At 44.3% G+C, this 20,121-nt stretch overlaps 1 protein-coding gene across 4 annotated transcripts in view; it reads right to left on the reverse strand.

Annotated features, from left to right (window-relative positions):
- Window positions 1–20,121, reverse strand: part of MTARC1 (mitochondrial amidoxime reducing component 1) — a 65,096-nt gene that overhangs the window by 36,979 nt on the left and 7,996 nt on the right. For 3 of the 4 annotated variants that reach the window (XM_037823433.1, XM_037823436.1, XM_037823440.1), the window contains exons 3-6: window positions 19,436–19,598; window positions 18,448–18,588; window positions 14,459–14,520; window positions 14,307–14,378 (exon numbers count right to left, since the gene is read on the reverse strand). In XM_037823433.1, the coding sequence (XP_037679361.1) occupies window positions 14,307–14,378; window positions 14,459–14,520; window positions 18,448–18,588; window positions 19,436–19,598 (438 nt within the window). Of the gene's footprint in view, window positions 1–5,997; window positions 7,519–14,306; window positions 14,379–14,458; window positions 14,521–18,447; window positions 18,589–19,435; window positions 19,599–20,121 lie in introns of those variants that run through there. The other variant, XM_037823431.1, reaches the window with a different exon arrangement.

Here is a 20,121-nt window from a genome sequence, read left to right on the forward strand (position 1 = left end):
AATGGGATTGGGGTCTTGGCAGCCTGGGTGAGGTGGGGGTTCTAGATAAGCAGGTGGGGTTGGGGCTCTTTCAGCAGCTGCAACCTGGGATGTCTTTCCAGGGAGGGGCTTAGATTTTGCATTAATTCAACTCCAAGTCTCTGATGTGCCTCACTTTTTAAAAGCTCAAAAAGCTAAAACAACATGGAGATTACCACAGCACTGTCTTCACACTATCATATTTAGAAAATAAATAAATCCCCAGCCCCAAAGGAGTTATCCCAGGCAAAATCCTGTTCCTAACACCAAATACTTGGTGTTGCCAAAGATCACAGAAGATTCAGTGGGTTCTGAGGGAAGAAGGACAAATTGTTTTAAATCAGGTGCTCAGCTGTCATTGCTGGGTGACCGTAATGGATGTGGAGTGAATTTTGACCTGATGCTTATCATATCTAGGGGAAATGAACTCACCTCCATAAATAGTCTGCTCTCTTAGAGAGTAGCATTTGAGACATTCATGCTTTAATCACAATTTCATGGGTCAAAATAAAACACTGTTAAACAACTTAAGAAAAGAAAAACAACCCAATTTTTAAAATGGCAAAGACTTGAATAGATATTTCTCCAAAGAAGATATACTAATGGCCAGTAAGCACACGAACAGATGTTCAACATCATCAGCCATCAGGGAAATACAAATTGAAACCACAATGAGATACCACTTCATGCCCACTAGAATGGCTATTATTAAAAAAAAAAAAAAAAAAAAAAATGGAAATAAAGAGTGTTTGCAAGGATGCCAAGAAATAAGAACCCTAATGCTGCTGGGAATGTAAAATGGTGCAGTTTGGTGGTTCCTCAGAAAGTTAAACATAAAATTACCATATGACCTGCCAATTCCAGTTTTAGGTATATACCCCAAATAATTGAAAACAGAAATTTGAACAGATACACCATTGTTCATAGCAGCATTATCCACAATAGTCAAAAGGTGGAAGTAACCCAAGTGTTCACCAACAGATGAATGGCTAAACAAAATGTAGTATGCACAGACAATGGAATATTATTCAGCCATATAAAGGAATGAAGTTCTGATACATGTGACAACATGGGATGAATCTTTAGGACATCATGTTGATTGAAATAAGCCAGACACAAAAGGATAAATATTGTATAACCTCATTGATATGAGATAATTAGAATAAGCAAATTAATAGAGTCAGAAACTAAAATACAGTTTACCAGGGAATGGGAAGGGTGGATTGGGGATTATTGCTAGATGGATACAGAGTTTCTGTTTGGGCTGATGGAAAAGTTTTGGTAATGGATGATGGTGATTGTAGCGCAACATCGTGAATGTAATTAACAACACTGAAATGTATATTTGAAAGTGGTTAAAATAGGAAATTTTAGGTTGTTTATGTTACCATAAAAATTTTTAAAAACCATGGGACTGTACAGCACAGTGAACCCTAATGTAGACTATGGACTATAGTTAATAACATAATTATAATAATATTGTTTCATCAATTGTAACAAAAGTACCATGCTAATACAAAGTGTTAATAGTTAGGGAAAACTGTGTATGTGAGGGGGGTAAATGGGAACTCTGTCCTGCATGATTCTTCTGTAAACCTACAACTTCTCTAAAAAAAAGGATTCCCTAACCAAGTGTTTATTTTCTACCCAAGAAGCTTAAAACATGGACACCACCAATAGAGGTCAACACTTCTCAGAGTGCAGCACAATGGACAGAAAACTAATTGTCACCCCATCTTACAGCTCATGTCTAAAACACGGTCTGTGGACATATGTATTGCCAACTGGAATGATGCAAAATGTCAGACACACATCTGCAGAAAAGGGATTCTCGTCCCTTAGGGAAGCAAGATGTTGTTGGGGTTGGAAGGCAGGAATAATAAAATAAGAATTGTAAGACACAGGATAACTCATGAAAATGTTGGTTAAGCAGCACATTGCTCAGACTTGAAATCTTTATTTTATTTCTTTTCAAAAGCCCTGTGAGCACAAGAGAAGAATACGGCTTTAAGAACTAAGATTCACCCCATCAGTCATTAATGGAGTCCAGCAAACTATGTAAAAAATCTTACTCAACATCCCCAAGACGTTTGTATCTGTCCAACTCAAAACCAGAGGGGAAACGTGAATTTTCTCAGACTTTTGATAGCGCGCTTACAAGATCTCTTAGCCTCACAAAAAGCTCCAAATATATTCTCTAGGACTTCAACTGCCTTAAAATATAGACTTGCATTTATCTTGGCCACATTAACAAGATCTGTTTGACCAATACATTTATATTTATGATGACTAAGGGCAGATTATGGTTGTTAAAATTTGTCCCTGGGACATGAAAACACTCCTCTGTCATTAATACATTTTGTAATATAAACTATGATGTCAGGTCAACGTAAAGGGTAAAAACGTTCCTGAAGTATGCACACATCATTTTTTAAAGCAATTGAGCCCTAATGGAATAACAAAGGTCATCATAACAAACCATTACAGCCTTGGTCTTGGCAAGTCTGGCCACAGAAGAACCTCCAAGAAACGATCATCATTCCTCCAATGTTATGGCATCCAGACGACAGGAATGGCTCGCAAATGAGTCATATGGGCTCAGATCCGCGGTAGCTATGTGAGCGCTGGACGATCAATTATTCATGTGTTTACAAAGAGCTTTCCTGGTTGATGTTAACCAGAGCTGCTTGCAAAGAAGAGCTCTCCAGCTGTCCTTGGCCGTCCTGGCCTCAGACTAACAAGCCACTCTAATTGTTAGGAAAGTCATCTAGAAAGTGCCCCTCCCCTAAACCAAGTAGGCCCAATCTCTCAGAGCCTTCATTAGGTGCAAAAACGTTCATCAGAAATAATTATGACAACAACAGTTTATTTACAGTACTCCTGGCAAATCCTAGAGAGCAAGACAGAAGTCAAACTTGAATTAGATCACCAGGAGCACTACCAGAACTGGAGTCCGGACTCCTGAAGATACAGGTCAGGATTGGTACAAGGGTGTAAGAGAAGAGAAAGAAGGAAAGAATCAGGGGCTGTGGGCCTCATGCAGGAGTTAGAAGGAAGAGCAGTCCAGAGTGCCCCAGGAAGGTAAGGGAACAGAGCTGTGGACCACCAAGAGTGAAAGAGATTGGTCCATAGCCAAATGCGGGTGAACTTGACCCACCCATCAAAATTAGCCTTGGGAGAACAAGCTGGATGGGATGCCACTTCTCAGCACTTTCTGTTGCTTAACACAACCTACAGCCTGTCTGGGAAGACAAATTATGTGCTTAAGGCAACTCCTCTTTCTAAGCGAGGCCACAGAGCAAGGGACCAGAGCAGGTGGCCCCACTGGTCCCCACACCGCTGTGTTTTGAGGGAGGGCAGGATCATGGTAAAAGCTATTATGGTCTGGGCTGCTTCCTCTACAGACAGTGCAGTGAGAGCCAACAGAGAGATACCTCAGATACATTTTTATTATCCCAGTTTCAAGAACATTTGTGGTACTGAGCCAGAGTCTTCCCCTTGCTTGAAATTGGGTAACCTTAGATGTTATCATAACTCACTCATTCATTTCAAAGAAAGCGGCAGAAGTAAACAATGCCTGTCCAGCTGATAAGAGATCATAGTATACATGCTTACATATGTATGGTCAGGTTAATTCTGCTTAATGGGCTGGGAGAAACTCTACAAGGGAGGAGTTACAGTGGAAAGGGAAGGCTAGCAGATGGAAATATTGAACACCTCCCTGGTGCATGGAGCATCCTGGGGCACTTCCATCATGTGGCATGGTTGTAAAGCTGGGATTGGAGACAGCCTGGGTTCTCCCCTCTCGCCCTGATCCACTCTATCCATCCATGAATGGAGGTTTGAAAAATGAGCCTAAAGAAAGGCTGTTTCTCCCTAATGCCCACAACAGGAGAGTTGATCTAAGACACCCTCTCCAGCCTCCTTTACTCTTTTAAGCCCCAGGCCCACCCTCCCACAGCTCAGAGGGGAGAGGAAGGAGACAAGATGGGACATCCAAAGAGAGGCCTCCTCCCTGTGACAGGGCTGCTTTCAACCTCCTCCATCTTCCCCTGCATACACCACCTGCTAATCAGGATTCCTCACTCCTGGATGAAATCAGAGCAGTGTTTCTCAAAAGGTCAAAAACAGACCTCTGGGAAGGGGTTGAATTAAACACAGACAAGCAGATTTATTTACGGCAGGTCTCCCCACAGCCTTCCACACGCTGCTCTGCCTTTGACGAGGAGTGAGATACACAGGACTTCCCAGACTTATTGGCCCATGGAACACTGTTTTCAGGAGCAAACCACCCCCCCGCCCAGGAAAACTTTCAGAATTCCATGAACCAATAAAACTTCGGGAAATGCAGTGTTGGCATGTGGCACCTTCACCACTGACCAACCTGTCTCAAGAGCTGCCCTCCACATTCACGTGTTTGGCCTATCTGCTCTCAGTCATGGTGGGCTGCTTTAATTTGTTGAACTCTTGGTGTTCTGACACTCCAGTCTATCATCACTGTTGGTGACAGCCTCAAAGGTGGTTTCCCAAAGTCACATTTGGCTGGTCAAGCTTGCCTGGCCTCCACACACTCTCCTACCAAATCGGCAGCCCTCCCGCAAGCGCATCTCCTCATGCTGCCCGCATATCACTAAGGTTAGGAGGAGAGAGAGCGCAATCCCCCTTGTGGGACAACTGCCTAACACTCATTAAGCTCACCCTGATTTCTTTCTTTCCTTGTGGGTATAAGTTGCTGCTTTCATCTCGTTTTGTCTTTCTTTCTCTGTGGAATGGTCGTGAAAGCAAGCCCTTACGGCAGCCTGCCCAGAATCTTTCCCATGTTATTGTTTTCCAGATCTCCAGCTCTGGTTTTGGAATACGCTACTGTGATTGTAGCGCAAAGCTGCCACCCAGAATGAAATGCCCATGGAGGGGAGATATTTTGGCCTGACCCAGAATGTTCATCACACACTACTGTTAGCAGATCTTTCTGAGTGTCTGTGATGGCCTAAGTTCCTGATCCTGTATTTCAAGTTTAGCTGTGTGCACATGTTCAGCATCCAAAATAAATGGGACATCGCCCCTGCCATTGGCATAACCAACTCATTAAATATAAAATAAACACAAGTAAATGGCTTTTAAACCCCAATGACAGAAAGCTTAGCAATGATTCCAAGAGCCTAGAGGTCACTGGAAACTCTCCCTTCAAACAGGAATCTTCCTAACACTGTGACAAGCAGAGGGAGGCCACCAGCCAATTGAGGAGGGTGTCCCGGTACCCCTTCCACTGGGGGTTGTCCTGCAATGCCAGGTGTCCCGAGGCCACAGAGAATGACAGGGTCTGCATGGAGTTGTCTCACTGGGGAAGTGGACATTACTTCTAGTGAGAGGTAGAACTTCAGGTCTAAGGTATTCAGCTTTCACTCATAACAAATACCCAGGAACAGGACTGAACAAGATCTTGGGTTTCTGACCAGTCCCTAAGGACTGGCTGGTCTCAGAGAGCCAACACTCACTTCATTTACTAAAGCCTATGTGAATTCAACCCCATTTGTGATGCCACACTACTTATTTTTGTCTCAATTTATCTATACTTTTGGCATAAAGTAGATCTACTGGGAATCTACAGATCACTTGGATAATTATTTTACTTCTCCACTTCAAGCAAAGTTTGCAGAAAGCAAATTGCAATAATTCATCAGCCAGAAAACATACACACACACTTCTTAACCTGTAACTTTGCCTCAGAGCTAAGCTAGGTTCCAATGATTACTGATCCCTTTTATTTAAACCACAGTGAAAACGCAGTTTTGGGGAAAAAAGCAAGTTTACTTGACCTCTACAAAGAAGGGTGTGCACCTGGGGATACTATATGTAAGAGGGTTCCCTTTGCAGGAGACCCAGATCCAGTTAGATATCAGGATTATTGGTTTTGTCCCGTTTGCCTCAGTCAGCTTTCAAAGTCTGACTTTTTACAAAGAAGTCAGTAAGATCTGAAACCAGTCAAAGTAGCTTCTGTTTATTTCCAGTTTTTGAAATATTTTTGAATGATTTAGCCCACTTCCTAATACAATCAAAGGATAAAATGTCAATGGAAGATATATTCCATCATATTTTGGAGTTACAAGTAGTAGAAAACTTAGATTGTAAAGGAACAGACACATGCTTTCCTTTTCTCCTTTAAAAAATCCTGTGATTTATTTCAAATCACACAATCACATTTCTTCTCATCCAGACTTCAGAACTTTTCACCCTAAATATGAGCAGGAGCACCCAGTCATGGGTTGATAGGACCAGCAAGAATCCAGGGGACACCATGACGGCACAGCCACCTTCACGAGAGCTTGCAGGAAAGAAAATACCTATGACAGAGAAGCACTGAGCACCTGGAGGTCATCCTACTTCCTTTTAAAACAATTCTAGGATAGAAAATTAAAACAGGTGTTTTTCAATCTTCCGTCAGCATGGGCTGTGACGTCACTCAGCACCAGTAGGTAGCAACTTCTTTTTTTAGACCATTTCTTTTTGCCCTGGTATTAACTAGGCCACCAATATGTCCTTGGGAAACATCAAATGACATCTCAGACAGCATCAGATCAGAGGCCCTTCCCTCCCAGGTGCCATGTTCACTCTCACATTTTTGGAAAAGTTTATAACCAAAAGTGGAATATTTTTGATATTTTGCTTCATGGCAAGCAAGTTTTTGCTGGTTGGTCTTGCTTCTCACACAATCCAGATCAGAGTCTGGCAGCAATACTGTTCTCCTGGGTTGACTGTCAACCCTAAAATTTCAGCCCAGAGGTGCTGCATGCTCTCAAATCCTGATGGACACTGCCTGAGAAACAATAGTGCCTAATCCAAGATCTAGGAGAAAGTAACATCGGAACGCTTCTGGACTGTCAGCTCTTTGTTCCTTTTCAAAAACTATCACGGGGCTTGATGAGTGATAGAAAAAAGTAAAATGTCACTCCAGCCCCATCCGGGGAGCTGATTAACTTCCACTGCATGTACCATGCAGAGGAGTTATAAAACATTTCCGAATATTCTTCTGTCCCTCTCACTCTTTCTCTTTCCCTAAGGGGTAAGTGATTGGAAAAAAAAGGAGAATTAATTATTCTGCAGTCATAATTAAGCAGGGTTTTTTGTTTTTGTTTTTTGGAATCCTGTCTTATCTAAGTGACTTACTGAAGTCCTACTAAGTTATCGATACTATATTGCTTTACTTTGTGCACTGGGGCACCAGAAGCACTGAGACCTGAGGAAGTCCAAAAGAGGGAAAACTTGGAAATCACAGATCTAAAGAAAATGCTGAGGTGTCAGGTCCAAACACTGCTTCAAGTGTTATTTTTGAGGACATTTTTAAAAGGCTGATATTCCATGAGATAGGGTTCCCATTACTGGGCCAACAGGTACACAGGGTCTCCCACTTTGATTGTCCCTGGGTTTTCCAGAACAAAATACTGTCCAAAGAGAGGTGATTTTCCATATTTCTTTCGTTCAGAAGGGTCACACAGGCGATAACTGCAATAAGAGAAAGATCATGGTGAGCTGCAGCCAAACAGAAGCAAGAGCTCAAACAGCATTTAGTTTCTTCTTGGTTGACGTAAATATTCACCCCACACAGGGCTGCCATGCTGCAGTCCTGAGAGTGCCATTGCCATCAAAGTCTGAGAGAACCGCATCTCCTGGAGTTACACAGTGAACAGCCTGCCCAGTGCACGAACTGCAGATCGGTAACCAGTGGTCATGTGCCCATAGCTTTTCTCTCTGTTAATGCTCCTTTTCTGCCTTAGGAACTCAATGCGTTTAGTTATACCTTATCACCTCCCTTTTCCTTGGCATCTTTTCCCCTGACTCCATTTCTGTCATTAAAACTATGGTCCCACCAGTCACACAGGCTTGGAGCCCTACGGTCATAATTTACATCTTTTTCTTCACCTTCCATAGCTAATTAGTTGCCAAGTCCTGAGGTTCTTCCTGCACAACATCTTTTGAATTAGCAAATTAGCAAATTCCCACGTGAATCTTGCTTCAAATATGCTCAGAGTATTCTAACCGAACCAATCTCTCTTCCTCATTCTCTCCCCTTTTCAATTCATCGTTTTCACTACACTGTTACTTTCTTAATTTTGCTGTGGTCTTACCATTGCTAGGCTCAGACACCTTCAGTGGCTCCCAAGCACCTGGACAATAACATTCCAACTCTTCAGCCTGGCGTGCGAGGCCCTCTGCTTGGCCCTAACTAGCTTTTCCAAACCTGTCACCCTCTGCTCCTTATATGAAATTATGCAGCACTCCACTGATCCTCAAAGTGTGTTCACCTCACTTTGTGTTTTATTGGCCCTGAGATTCCTCTGTGGTTCCTGTGGAATGCTCCTCCTCCAGTTCTCCAAGCATTAAACTTCTACCTTTTCCTCAAGGCCCAACTCAAATGCTACATCTCCCAGGAAGGAAGCCCTGGATCCCCCAGCCAGGAGTAATTTCCCCCTCCGCAATTCTCTCGGCCCCTTGAACATTCACATTCTGTCCTGTGGTGTCGGGGCACAAGTTGTATCTGTTATACAAGATGAGGAGTCCCTGGAGAGCAGGAACTATATCTAACTCCCTCGTGCTGCTCACCCCCAACACAGACTTCTATGTAACTGGTGACCACAAATGTTTGTTGAACGTATGAAGGCATGGGTGAGTAAAACACTCCCAGGCAGAAAGCACAAGAAACCCCAGGAGGAGTGCATTTGAGCACCTGTATGGGAATTACATGGTAAGATCCACCACTACCCACCCCCCTCCCCAGAAGAAAGTTTTTCTTCAGTTTCTCATTTAAGCTAACCCCAATTTTGTATCATTTCTACATTTAAAAATTTTTATAGAAAGCATTAATTTCATTCCACCTTGCTTTAAAAAAAAAAAAAGCTATTGCAACAACTTGATTCTAATTTTGTTAGAAATTGATCATGAGAAAAGGGAGAGTCAAATCTAGCACCTTCTTCTGGAGACTCTCCGCTCCTCCCCAAGACCGTAAGGCCCCCTGTGGGCAGGTCCCATGTCTGTTGGGTTCACTGCTGTATTTCCACGGCCTGGCACATTGCAGCCACTCAAAAAGTCTTGGATGAACAATGAATGAGTAAAGAAACAAATGAGTGAAAACAAGCTGCTGATCCAGGCTGCCCAGCCTTGCCAAGAGCACTCCCTGGGTCCATATTCAGGTCTCTGCAACGACCTTGGATGCGGAGGGCCCACACATCCCTCCTGGCTGCCTTCTCCTCTGTCAGCATGCAGTACCAGGACACGTTGATTCTGTGTCTGTAGGAGGTGGCCTCTACTTTTATGGCTTGGGATTTCTTGTTGCTGCCAAGCCTAGGGTCCGCAGCTCTTTGAGAGTTGGCATTCTGTGCATCAAACATTTCCATAGCTCTTGAAAGTTTTTAAAAATCTTTGCATGCAAGCTAATGTGGAAATCTGCATTACCTCCATTTTACTGGTAGGTCTCAGGAGTAACTCTGACTTGCCCAAGATCACAAATCTCATAAGTGAACAGGGTGGGGCCAGAACTCAGCTCTGGCTGCCTCGATGGTCAAGGCTCTTGCCACCCGTAATGTAATCCCTGGCCATTTATATATCTCTTGAGTACATGAAAATGACTTGGGGCAAAGCACAGGCTTGGGAAGAATTGGGGGATTTCGTAATGTATTCATCTGCAAAAGATTTAGCCCCTCATAGGTTTCCCCTGATCCTTGCCATCAACCACACATATAAACACTCACCCCCCTCCTCCCCCAACCAGCCAACCCTTTTAAATTGAGGGGGGTGAAAGGCGAGAGGGAAGTAGTAAAAGCAGTTTGCTGTCTGGGAGTAGAGACAGGAAGAGCCAGAAGCTTGGAGAAGTGGTTCTTGGCTGGCCCAGCCCATCAGGCTTCCCCCCAGGCCCAGGGTCTACGCTGCAGGTTTGCCCCACCAGCCCTCACCAACTTCCTGCAGCACCTCCAGCTCCCACTAACGGGGCCCTCCAGGTTGGTGGGAAGACTAAATGAGAGCGTTAGTGACCCCTGGTGGAAGTGAAGAGGTATTGCAAATGGCCTCTGAATTCAGGCACACCCAGCATTGTTCTACTGACAGAAAACAAAATATTGTCTCATACAAAGATCTTCTGTGATTAAAAAACAAAAATTATGTTGGAATGAATAAATTTCAGCTACTGTAATGTGAAGAAGGCCTAAGGCATTTCATTTAGCTTAGAAAGAAGTGCCCATTCTTAAAAAGGGTACACTGCCAGTGGAAACACTGTGCTAACTCTAAAGTGGTATGCACAAATGAGGGAGGGCTGCTCACTGTTGACCCTGCCTGGCGTACTCATTTACTAGTCAATGTCCAGGCCACCAGCAGAGACAGGATCTCCCATCACTGCTCCTCTGCTCCACTAGAGATCATGAGGCAACAGTCACCCAGGGTGCTGGCCAGTTCTGAGGCCTCAAGAGATACTATCACTATGATCAAGTTAAGAATTAGATGGCATTGTAAAACTCCAAGGAGAGGTGCCATGTCGATGCCACAACCACAGAAGGTGGCCACTGAGCAGACGTGGGTTTGGTTTCATTTACTAGTCTTACACAGTGGAGAAAAGTATCCTCAGGGTTCGCCTTTTGTCCAAAGAAGTAAAGTTTATAAACTGGGACTACTGATGACCATAGTATACATAGTCATTGAGAATAGTGTTATATCATTTACATAAAATAATATTTGTTGCCTTATTTCCATCAATCAGGAGAATATACCAGGAGAGGTATTATTTATCCAGTTTTTGTAAATAAAGAAAACAAGCCTCCAAGAAGCTAAGTGACTTGACAGTGTCACACATCTGGAGGGTGACAGAGCCAGAGGGGTCCTGTCCCCTCCCACTGCTATCCCCTTCTGCCTCAGCTCAGCCCAGCACAGAGTTACACAAGGGGCTAGTAGCAAAGTGTCCTTCCTGCATCCAACAAAATTTACTTTTGAGAATTATGAAGTAAATGTGCCATATTAATTTCTAAAAGGAGCAAGGTGCTACGGAAGTAACAATAGGCTCCAGCCACTTCTCAAGCGGGGGGATGAGTGTGTAAGTCACTGTCCCTTCAGAGAGAAGAGGGGAATTCCATCTTCACATTTTCCCATCACCAGAAAGGCCCGTTGTGGGTATTTGACAGACAAAGGCTCCACGGTGCCTTTCCCCCGTACCCTACAGCTGTCCCTCAGTGCTGGTGGTATTTCTTTTTCTCTCATCGCTTTGCCACCCTGAGCTCTGCCTGTGGGCAACCAACAGCAGCAGGTAAGATTCGGACACCGGAGGTGTCACTGCAGAGAACTTGGATTCCAGCAGCAGCAGAAGCCCTTGGGCACTGTAAGCAGACAGAAGGACAGAAAAACAGAAAGACAGAAAGCAGTGGGGCTCCGAGCATCCTGCCCAGGAGCAGACAGGCTGTTGTCGACAGCACCGTTCGCTTCGCTTTCTGTGATTTATGGGATGCGACTGGGCCTTTGTCTTCCCAATTTATGACCGCCTGTCCTGGGGAGAACATAAATTACTACATCTATGGCAATTTAAATCTCAGTAAGAGATAGGAGAAGACACCTAGGCTGGCTGCACTGTCTCCCGGGGCATTAGAAGCAATTAGGGCTGGAGGCTTGGGCGGCATAAAGCCTGCAGACGATCAGGAGAGGCGCGGGCTCCCAGTTACCCGCCTCTCTGCCCTCGCTCTGTGTTTGGGGTCAATTATCCTTCTTCTATAAACACAGGCTTCCAAACGGAGGAGGGGCTGAAAACGCAGAGAACAAGCCCAAACACACGAAGTGCTTTGAGGAGGCCGTTTCTGCGAGCACTTTCTAAATTCAGAGGCAAAAGATGTCAGACACGAAGCAACACACAACAGGGAGAGAGAACAAGAGGGTGACAAAGAATGCCAGCCAATTCCCAAAATTGCTTTGCTGATTTACATGTACAGCTCTCTAGTCCTGCTTGGTCCCCCTTATTTTATCAGGAAGAACACCCAGGGCCTGAGTGAGTGACAATTTGCTGATGATCCAGCGGTTGGTCTGCATCAGAGAGAGATCTCCCGGCCCCCGCTCCAGGGCTCTTCCCACTACCCCTCCCTGCCTTTCTCCCCCTTGTAGCTGTGGCCACTGGAAATTAGGAAGACTGAAGCCCTGGCTGGCCCTGGTGGTGAGCGGCTGGGTGCATTTCGAGGAGAGCTAGAGTCCGTCACTGCAACTGCTCAAAACTCTGCTCCTCTCACCAAAGTGTCAGCCAAATATATTATAACTCCCCACCTCCTTACTCCAAAATTTTATTACGAAAAATTTCAAATGTACAAACTAGTTAAAAGAAATTAACAGCAAACACTTATGTGGCAACCACTTGAATTCTGCACTCAACATTTTTCTATATTTCTTTGATCACATTTTTATCCATCAGTCTATCATGGTTTTCTGTTGTTTTTTTTTTTCTTTTGCATTTCAAGTAAGCCACAAGACATCAGTACATTTGAACCCTAAACAGAACACTTTGCATACCATCACCTGGAGTTCAAATTTACTTACTCTTTTTTTTAAAGTAGAATTTACATAGAGTGAAATGTACAAATGTTAAGTATACCATCATATTAACTTTTTGAGGAAATGTTCATTAGTGTTATCTTGAGCATAAGAGATATGCAACATCTGTCAAAATGGTGACATTGCCTTGAGGCTGGCCTGTAGCTCCCTCTCTGAATGATCCTGCAGACCCACACTCAGTGCTCGGTGCCACATCCAAAACAGCCATTAGCTCTTCATTTCAAGAATTCCTTGAGTTCCACCCCACCCCCATCACCTTAACTCCCCTCAATCTCCCTTGTCAGACTTCACTCTGATCTCCCTCTACCAGCCATGTGGCACGGCCCCTGGTTCCCAGCCGCCTACCTTCCTAACCTCATCTTAGGACACCTGTCTCCATGGACTACAAATGCTGACCGGAGACATCAGGCCCAGAGGTGGACAACAGCATACAACCCCGGGCTTCAGCCTTCCCAGGGATGGGGACGCACAGAAGTTCCTGGGACAGCAAAATTGGCAAGAAGGGACTGATGCTAATCAAAGAGACTAAATTGTCGGCCTAGGAAAAGACCAAGAGCTTGGTGAGAGGTGGAAGGAAGGGGAGGTGGCAGGACTCACACGCCAGGGGAAGTGGGTCCTGCCCACAAACCCCCAAGCACAGCCTCCTCTCAATTTGCTCTTTCTTGATGGTGGTATCGCAAGACGGCGATGGCCACCCCCTCAACTGCATGACTTTCCCAGTCCTCCTGGGCTTTGCCCAAAGCAAATGTCACCACCCTCCCTGCCATCCTTCTCCTCTCTACGGTGACACTCGAGGATGCCACATCACAATCAAAGCCAAGGGTCTCTGAGCTGCAGAGACCTGACACCTGCCTGTGCCCCTGCATTCAGTGTGGGAGAGGATCCAATTAACATGCTCCATCTCAGAGTTCCAGCAACATCCTGGGCCCAGGACATCACTGCAGTGCATGGATCGTGAATTTTTTTTAATTTTTAAGCAGAAGTAATGCACCAACATTTGGTTAACAGCCTTCCAGCTATTTATCTATTCATGAGTGTTTATATATTTTGAAACTCAAATAAACAAAAACAAAAATAAACACTACTACATGATATTTTGCAATCAGCTTTTCAAAAATTACTATACCTTGACTATTCCACACAATTTAAAATTATCTCTGTAATTGTGTCTTTCAATTAAAATTTTTGTCATAAAAATTTTAAAGTAAACATAAAAGTAGCAAGAATAAGGTAATGAACCACCACATAATTATTACCCAGATTCAATAATTAACAATATTTTTGAACATTTTCTTTTGTTTATTTATTTATTTGTGCTAACATAATTTAGAGCCAATCCCAGCAACATGCCACTTCACCCCTATATTCTTCAATACATATCTCTAAAATGTGTAGGCATTCTTGTATAACCACAATGCTATTAATCAGACCTAATAACATTTCTTGGTACCATCCAATACTCAGTCTATACTGCCAAAATGTGTCTAAACAATGTTGTTTTCTTTTTTGATTGGCTTTTTGAATAATGGATTCAAAGTGAACAATAAAATTATCTGTGTAAACAGAGATCCTAGTGACCAGAGCTTCCCAAATTACCCAGTCATTAGGACTTAGCTTCAAGACCCTCTTGGTGGGGTATTTCCCCTGCTCCCTCTTACAAATACTAAGCTGCTTCTGTCCCAGGCACATAAATTCAAGGATGAGACCCCACCCACCAGTCATACCTCTTCAAGGTTTCCAGGGGCTCCTTCCTGCTCATGACACCAGTGTCCGGGTCCACTGTGGTTAAAATGCACCTGGACACATACAGAGCATCATACAAAGGCTGCAGTGCAATGGCCCTCCCCCAGCCCCCTGAAGGATGGAAGGGCCTTACCTGGAACAAGCTATCACCCTTTTCAATTCCACGTCACCAATAAGAAGCTCCTTCCAAGAATCCTAGGGGATGAAGCACAGACGCACCTGAGCACTTCTGGCCCTTATCCTGACACACGTGGGTAGGGACTTCACATGAGTTGATTGAAACTCAAAACTCACCTCCTTCAGGAAGCCTCCCTGATTAATCCCATGATACCTGAGCTGGGCAAGCACACCAGATCGCAACAGATCTCTTTGTGTGTGCCTAGGCCATGTGTGTTAAGACCCAAAAGTCACTGCATATATGTATTTTGTGTCTCCCCTGGTTAAATATGAGCACATCAAGAGCAGGGACCAATAGCATTATTTCTTTTGCATCTTCTCTGGAGCATTTGCCTATGCTCCAGACATTTGCCTATGGGCTAGGTGAGTGGTGCCCACTTTCCAAGACAAATCAAATTAATGAACTGAGCCCCTCAATTCTAGCAGGGGAGACAGATGTGTGTGTGTGTGTGTGTGTGTGTGTGAAAGATCAATAAACTTTTTTAAGTTTCCAGAAAAAAAAACTAGGAAACCACTAGAAGCTGGCATGCCATGTGTTGGTTTAACTGTTAGAGGAACAAAATCTTCAGATTGGTCAGAGGGAGGTTTTCATGGAACAGCTGAAATCTGAACAGGTTCTTCAAGGTTGGAGATTTTGAGAGACACAAAAGAAGGGTAAGGAGATTTTCAGCATAGGAAGCAGCAATTGGAGGGCACTGAAAAGATAAAGGACATCTGCGGGTAGCTGAGCTTGTACCTCGGCTTGCCAGGCCTGGGCCAGGGGACCTGATATCACCCCCTGGGGAGGGTAGTAGGTACGGGCGTGAGTGCCCTCTGCAGCCCCCCCGAGCCTGGGGAGCGAGGTCAGGGCAGCTCCCTTTTCCTCACCCAAAATGCCACTGGCAGGGGAGGCTTGCCGGAGGAAACCGCCTTTCTCCCAACTGCCCTTTCCCCACTTCCTTATCTTACCCACTCACTCCCTGGTGCCAAGGCCACTCCTGCCACCGCCAGCGCGCATGCACCGTGGCCAGAACAACCCCCGCCCGCTGCAACGGCTCCTGCGTCCTCTCAGAACCAATCCTAGCCCCTCTCCCTTCAATATTGCCATTTAAGGCTACTTCACCTCCTTTCCAGCCCTGCCCTTCTTACCAGCCTATATAACCTGTGATCACCCCTGAATAAAGCCTCTTTGGCGCATACTCCTACTGGATGAAGAGTGTCTTGTCCTTATCGCCGCCCTCCACACCTTGCACGCCTCTCGCCGAGGACCCGGCCAAGTCCTCCGCCTCGCCCTCGCCTCCGGGAAAGAGCCCCCGCCGCCGGTACCCTTTAAGCAGCCCCGAGAGCTGAGGGCTCGGCTACCGGCCGCCCCTCCCCCCAGAAGCAGTAACCCCGACCGCAGACATCTGAATATAGTCTTGAATTCTTCTGTCCTTCAGAGGGAAGTGGTGCCGCGTGAGGTTTGAAGGTGAAGATCTGAGTTCTTTGATCACTAGCTGAAGACACAGTTGCAAACTCAGAATTTTATTTCTAAGAGTATGTATTTTTCTTGATATATGTATTGTAGGGTTTTGTTTATTTGTTTTTGTTTTTCTAATCATAAAGAAGGCCTCTCAATTGCACGCTTTTGCAAGACAGCCCAAAAAGCTGGGCACAGGTTAGAGCAGTCACAACCTGTTCTAAGTACATTTTTCCAACAGGGGGCGCAAAAGACGAAAAATCAGGATTCCGGTTAGGAAATTCATATATTATTCACTGGGTTTCTTTCAGTGAAGGTATCATCTTGTTGATGCCTTAATTTGGGCACTTTTATGTCCTTAGGACTGTAATTTGTAACCGAATAAACCCCCTTTAAAAAAATCCATCCATTTCTGGTATTTTGCATATTGGCAGCTGGAACAAATTGGAACAACAGAGATAAGAAAGGGTCCAAGGCCTCAGCCCCAGGTGCTCTGGCCCAGGCTCGCACCACCCTGCCCTGAGAAGCCCCTCTGCCACCCCCTGCTGTCCGTGTTTGCGCCCCTCTGGATGCTCGCCTAACACCGGAGCTCGCACCTTCCCAACCCTTGTTGCACAGGGCTCTAAAGGTCCATTAGCTGTTTGATCACCCTGGACTGTTAACTCCTTAGGAAAAGCAACTAGACTTGTTAGATTATCATTTCCCATATGTCTATTCACAGTGCACGGGACACAGGAGCACTAACTCACTGTGTGATAACTGAACCATATCCAAAAACTGAGGCCAACTCAGCCACCATGTTGTATCAACACCAACCTAAAATACAAAGTGTTCCCAATGCAGATTCTAAAACACTCAGAGTTGGAGAGAAAAAGCCTCCTGGGGCTAGATTCAGTTCAAACAAATCTCCTGGATCTGAAATCCTATTTTGGGCCTCATCTTACCTCTCAGAACTTTGGAATGGGAACTGTCTTCACTGAGACCTGGGGTGATGCTTCAGCAAGAAGCTCACAACTCACACCAGGGAGAAAAAAAGCTTGCCGTGAACATCAATCAGTAAGAAAGCTTTTGTCTGAGCCAAGCTGCTTTACCCTGATTACAAGAATGAAACCATTCCCTGCCTTCCTATGGTACTCTAGATGCTTTAGAGCTTTTCCACAAATAGTCATCTCCCTTAATTCTCACAACTCCCGTCAGGGAAGGGGGCAGTTGAAATTTGTTGCATTTTATGACTTCAAAAAGCCAAAACCTCAAGGAGTGCAGTGACTTGTCCAGGGTTGTACAGCCACATATTGAAGCGGGAGGATTAGAATCCAGGTATCCTGACCCCAAACGTACTACCTAGAAGCCTCGGGGTTCCTTCTGGCCTGTGGAGGAGACTCAGCTCCCCTACTTCCTGCAGTGTGATCTTGGGCAACTGTCTCACTTCCTCAAGCCTGTAAAATAGGAATAATAACTTTCATACCATTTGCCAGGCAAGTTAAAGGAGACTTAGAGGATTGCAAAAATCACAGAGAAGTTGGTGATGGAGCTGAAACAAGACCTCACATCCTCCGGGTTGATTATGGCAATCAAATTCCCTGTTTGCTTCTCTTTCATTCAGCACATCTTGTTGCCCCTCATGGCAAAAGTAAAAAACATAATTAGTTCCCCTGAGTATAAATGGTTAGGACTCATTGCTTGGACTCTATTCTCCCCTGTTACACCAGGAAATGGGCAGAGGTAAGGATCACTTTCTTGACCCCTTTCCCTCTCCCTTCCCATATACAAATGAGACACAATCAGATCTCCTGAATTTCCATCTGAGTCTAGTCCATCTGTCGATTACCCATAGCTGGATGCCACCTGCCAAGCCTCAAGGTCATCAAATTCTGCCTTAATTATGGACTAAGAAGGGAATCTAATGAAATATCCAAAGACAGTTAGGAAGGTAAATCTGCTTCCAGAAACATGTGGAACATTGGAAGCCAAGCATCAGGACCCTACCTGCCACTATGTAGACATCTGAAGTTGGATTCAAGATGGTATTGGAAGTACTTTAGGTCACTGTCATCTCAGATTGCATGCAATAACCTTCCAACCTGGCAACCATGGCATAAAATGTCTGTCTCCTCCAAGGGGGCCATCTACTGAACAGGAAGCCCATCTTTAACAAGACATGAATGCACATTTCTTTATTCCATGACCTGCACAGATCATGTATTCTATTCTAAGTAAATCTGACTCAAAAACTAATCTGCTCACTTGGAATTCTCCTTAGAAGGCCCAGACCCTGACTTGCCTCCTTGATGGCAGTGTCTTTGCCTTATCCAGATTTGAATCCTCCAAATAGTGGCCTGCACTTCCTAGGTGCTCAGTAAACCTAAAAACTGAACTGTTGTGTGGTAACGTGTTAAAAAATAATGCATCCTTCTGGATAATCTAATCCAATACCTAAGACTCCTATACTTTAAAAAAAAAACAAAACATAAAATCCAAGGTAAAGAGCAAGTAAGACCTAGCATTACCTCTGCATAGACTCCACATCCTGAAATTATAATATTGGGCCTGAAGTTGGTTGCTTTAACTTTCTTCTCTAGCCTGGAGTTGAGATCTGCCAAAGATGCCTCAGAAAGAATCAAGAATGGGCTGGCATCTGGGTAAGCAATCTGAAAAAGAAATAGAAATTGTTATAATCGGTGGCACACAAACTTCTCAGAGGAAACCTTCATGCACAAATAATCTAAGTATTTCTTCTGTTCTTTTTAAAGAAAACCCACAGAGATTCAGAAATCTTAAACAACCTTTTAGATGACAGAAATTGCATTGTGGCATGAAAAGAACTTGGCCTCAAATCCAAGTGCCCTTAGGGAAACCACTTCACCTCTGTTTTCTTGACTTTTTATTATGGTGGCTAGACTTAATAATCTCATTATGTCTGATAAAAATGTTCACCAATTCCATGGATACTTATTTTTTATGCAACTCACAAATAAATATTAAGTAGCTATGTTGACCAACATTTTTTTTAGTGGCCTTCGTAAAAGTAGTGGGGAGTCTAATTTTAAGCACATGCATCTCCATATTCACACCCATTTGTACAACTGTAATCTGACACACAATTAAAACCAAACCTTAAAAAAGTCTGCACACCATACACAATTACAAAATAGACTAAAAATGATATTCTACATAGAACAGTGAAACCACATTGGCACATTGGCACCAGAATGTACACAAACAGGTAGGTCAGTGCACATGGGCACAAATGCAAGAGACCTCCATATCAAGAAATGCAAATAATACTCGCATAGGAAGGACTTTATTTCTGCCTATTGCTCATGACCCCACCACTGTCATCCCAGCTGAGCTGTCTGGCAAAACGACAGAACTGTGCTCATCCCAGAGATGAGGCCTGTGGGCTGCTGGGCTGTAGGCTGACTACCCGTCACCCACTGAGAAAGCCTTCCTTCCACAGGACACCCCACAGGCTATAGCCAAGGGACTTCTTCTCACCTGATCCGTGGGCCGGAACGCATCTATGACTTGGTGGGAATTTCTTGGTCGCATGTGAGGCTCAAAGCGCACCAGGCGGTAGGGCTGTGTCTTCAGGAAGCTGGTTATCCACTGGGCTGCATCTTCCCCGCAGTCCCTGCCCTCGATCTCCAGGCCATGCACTCTGCAGGGGTGGCAAGAGCAAAGGACCGATGGGACTTTGAAAATCCTGGGACCCTAATGTGTCCTCCACACATCAGAAAAGCTGCACAATGCAATGCTGTTGCAATTCCTTAATGACCAGGAGGCATGGTTTTAGTCCTGACCCTGGACTACTGTATAAGCCTAAATGAAAGCACCCTTTTAAGCCTGACTTTTGACATTTTTAAAAAAAGATGTATGGCTGTACCTTCCCACCTTGAAGGAATGCAGGGAGGATAAAATGAGATAATGTATTTGAAAATGTATGGCGTTCTCCAAAAGAAAACTAATGTATCAGTATAAAGTAAACCTAAAATTACTGCATAATCTAGTTCATACAGCTGAATATCACCCAGAAATCTCTATTAACAGGCCAGGCTATACTTTACCAGTATAATAGTAATAATAAATGTAGCTAATGTACCTAGAAGTGTTCCATAAAACCTCAGGTATCACAGATAACAATAATAATCGAAGTGTGATTGATATGATTACTGGTAATAACT

This window comes from Choloepus didactylus, chromosome 2 (genome assembly GCF_015220235.1).
Source record: "Choloepus didactylus isolate mChoDid1 chromosome 2, mChoDid1.pri, whole genome shotgun sequence".
Taxonomy (NCBI): Eukaryota; Metazoa; Chordata; class Mammalia; order Pilosa; family Megalonychidae; genus Choloepus; species Choloepus didactylus.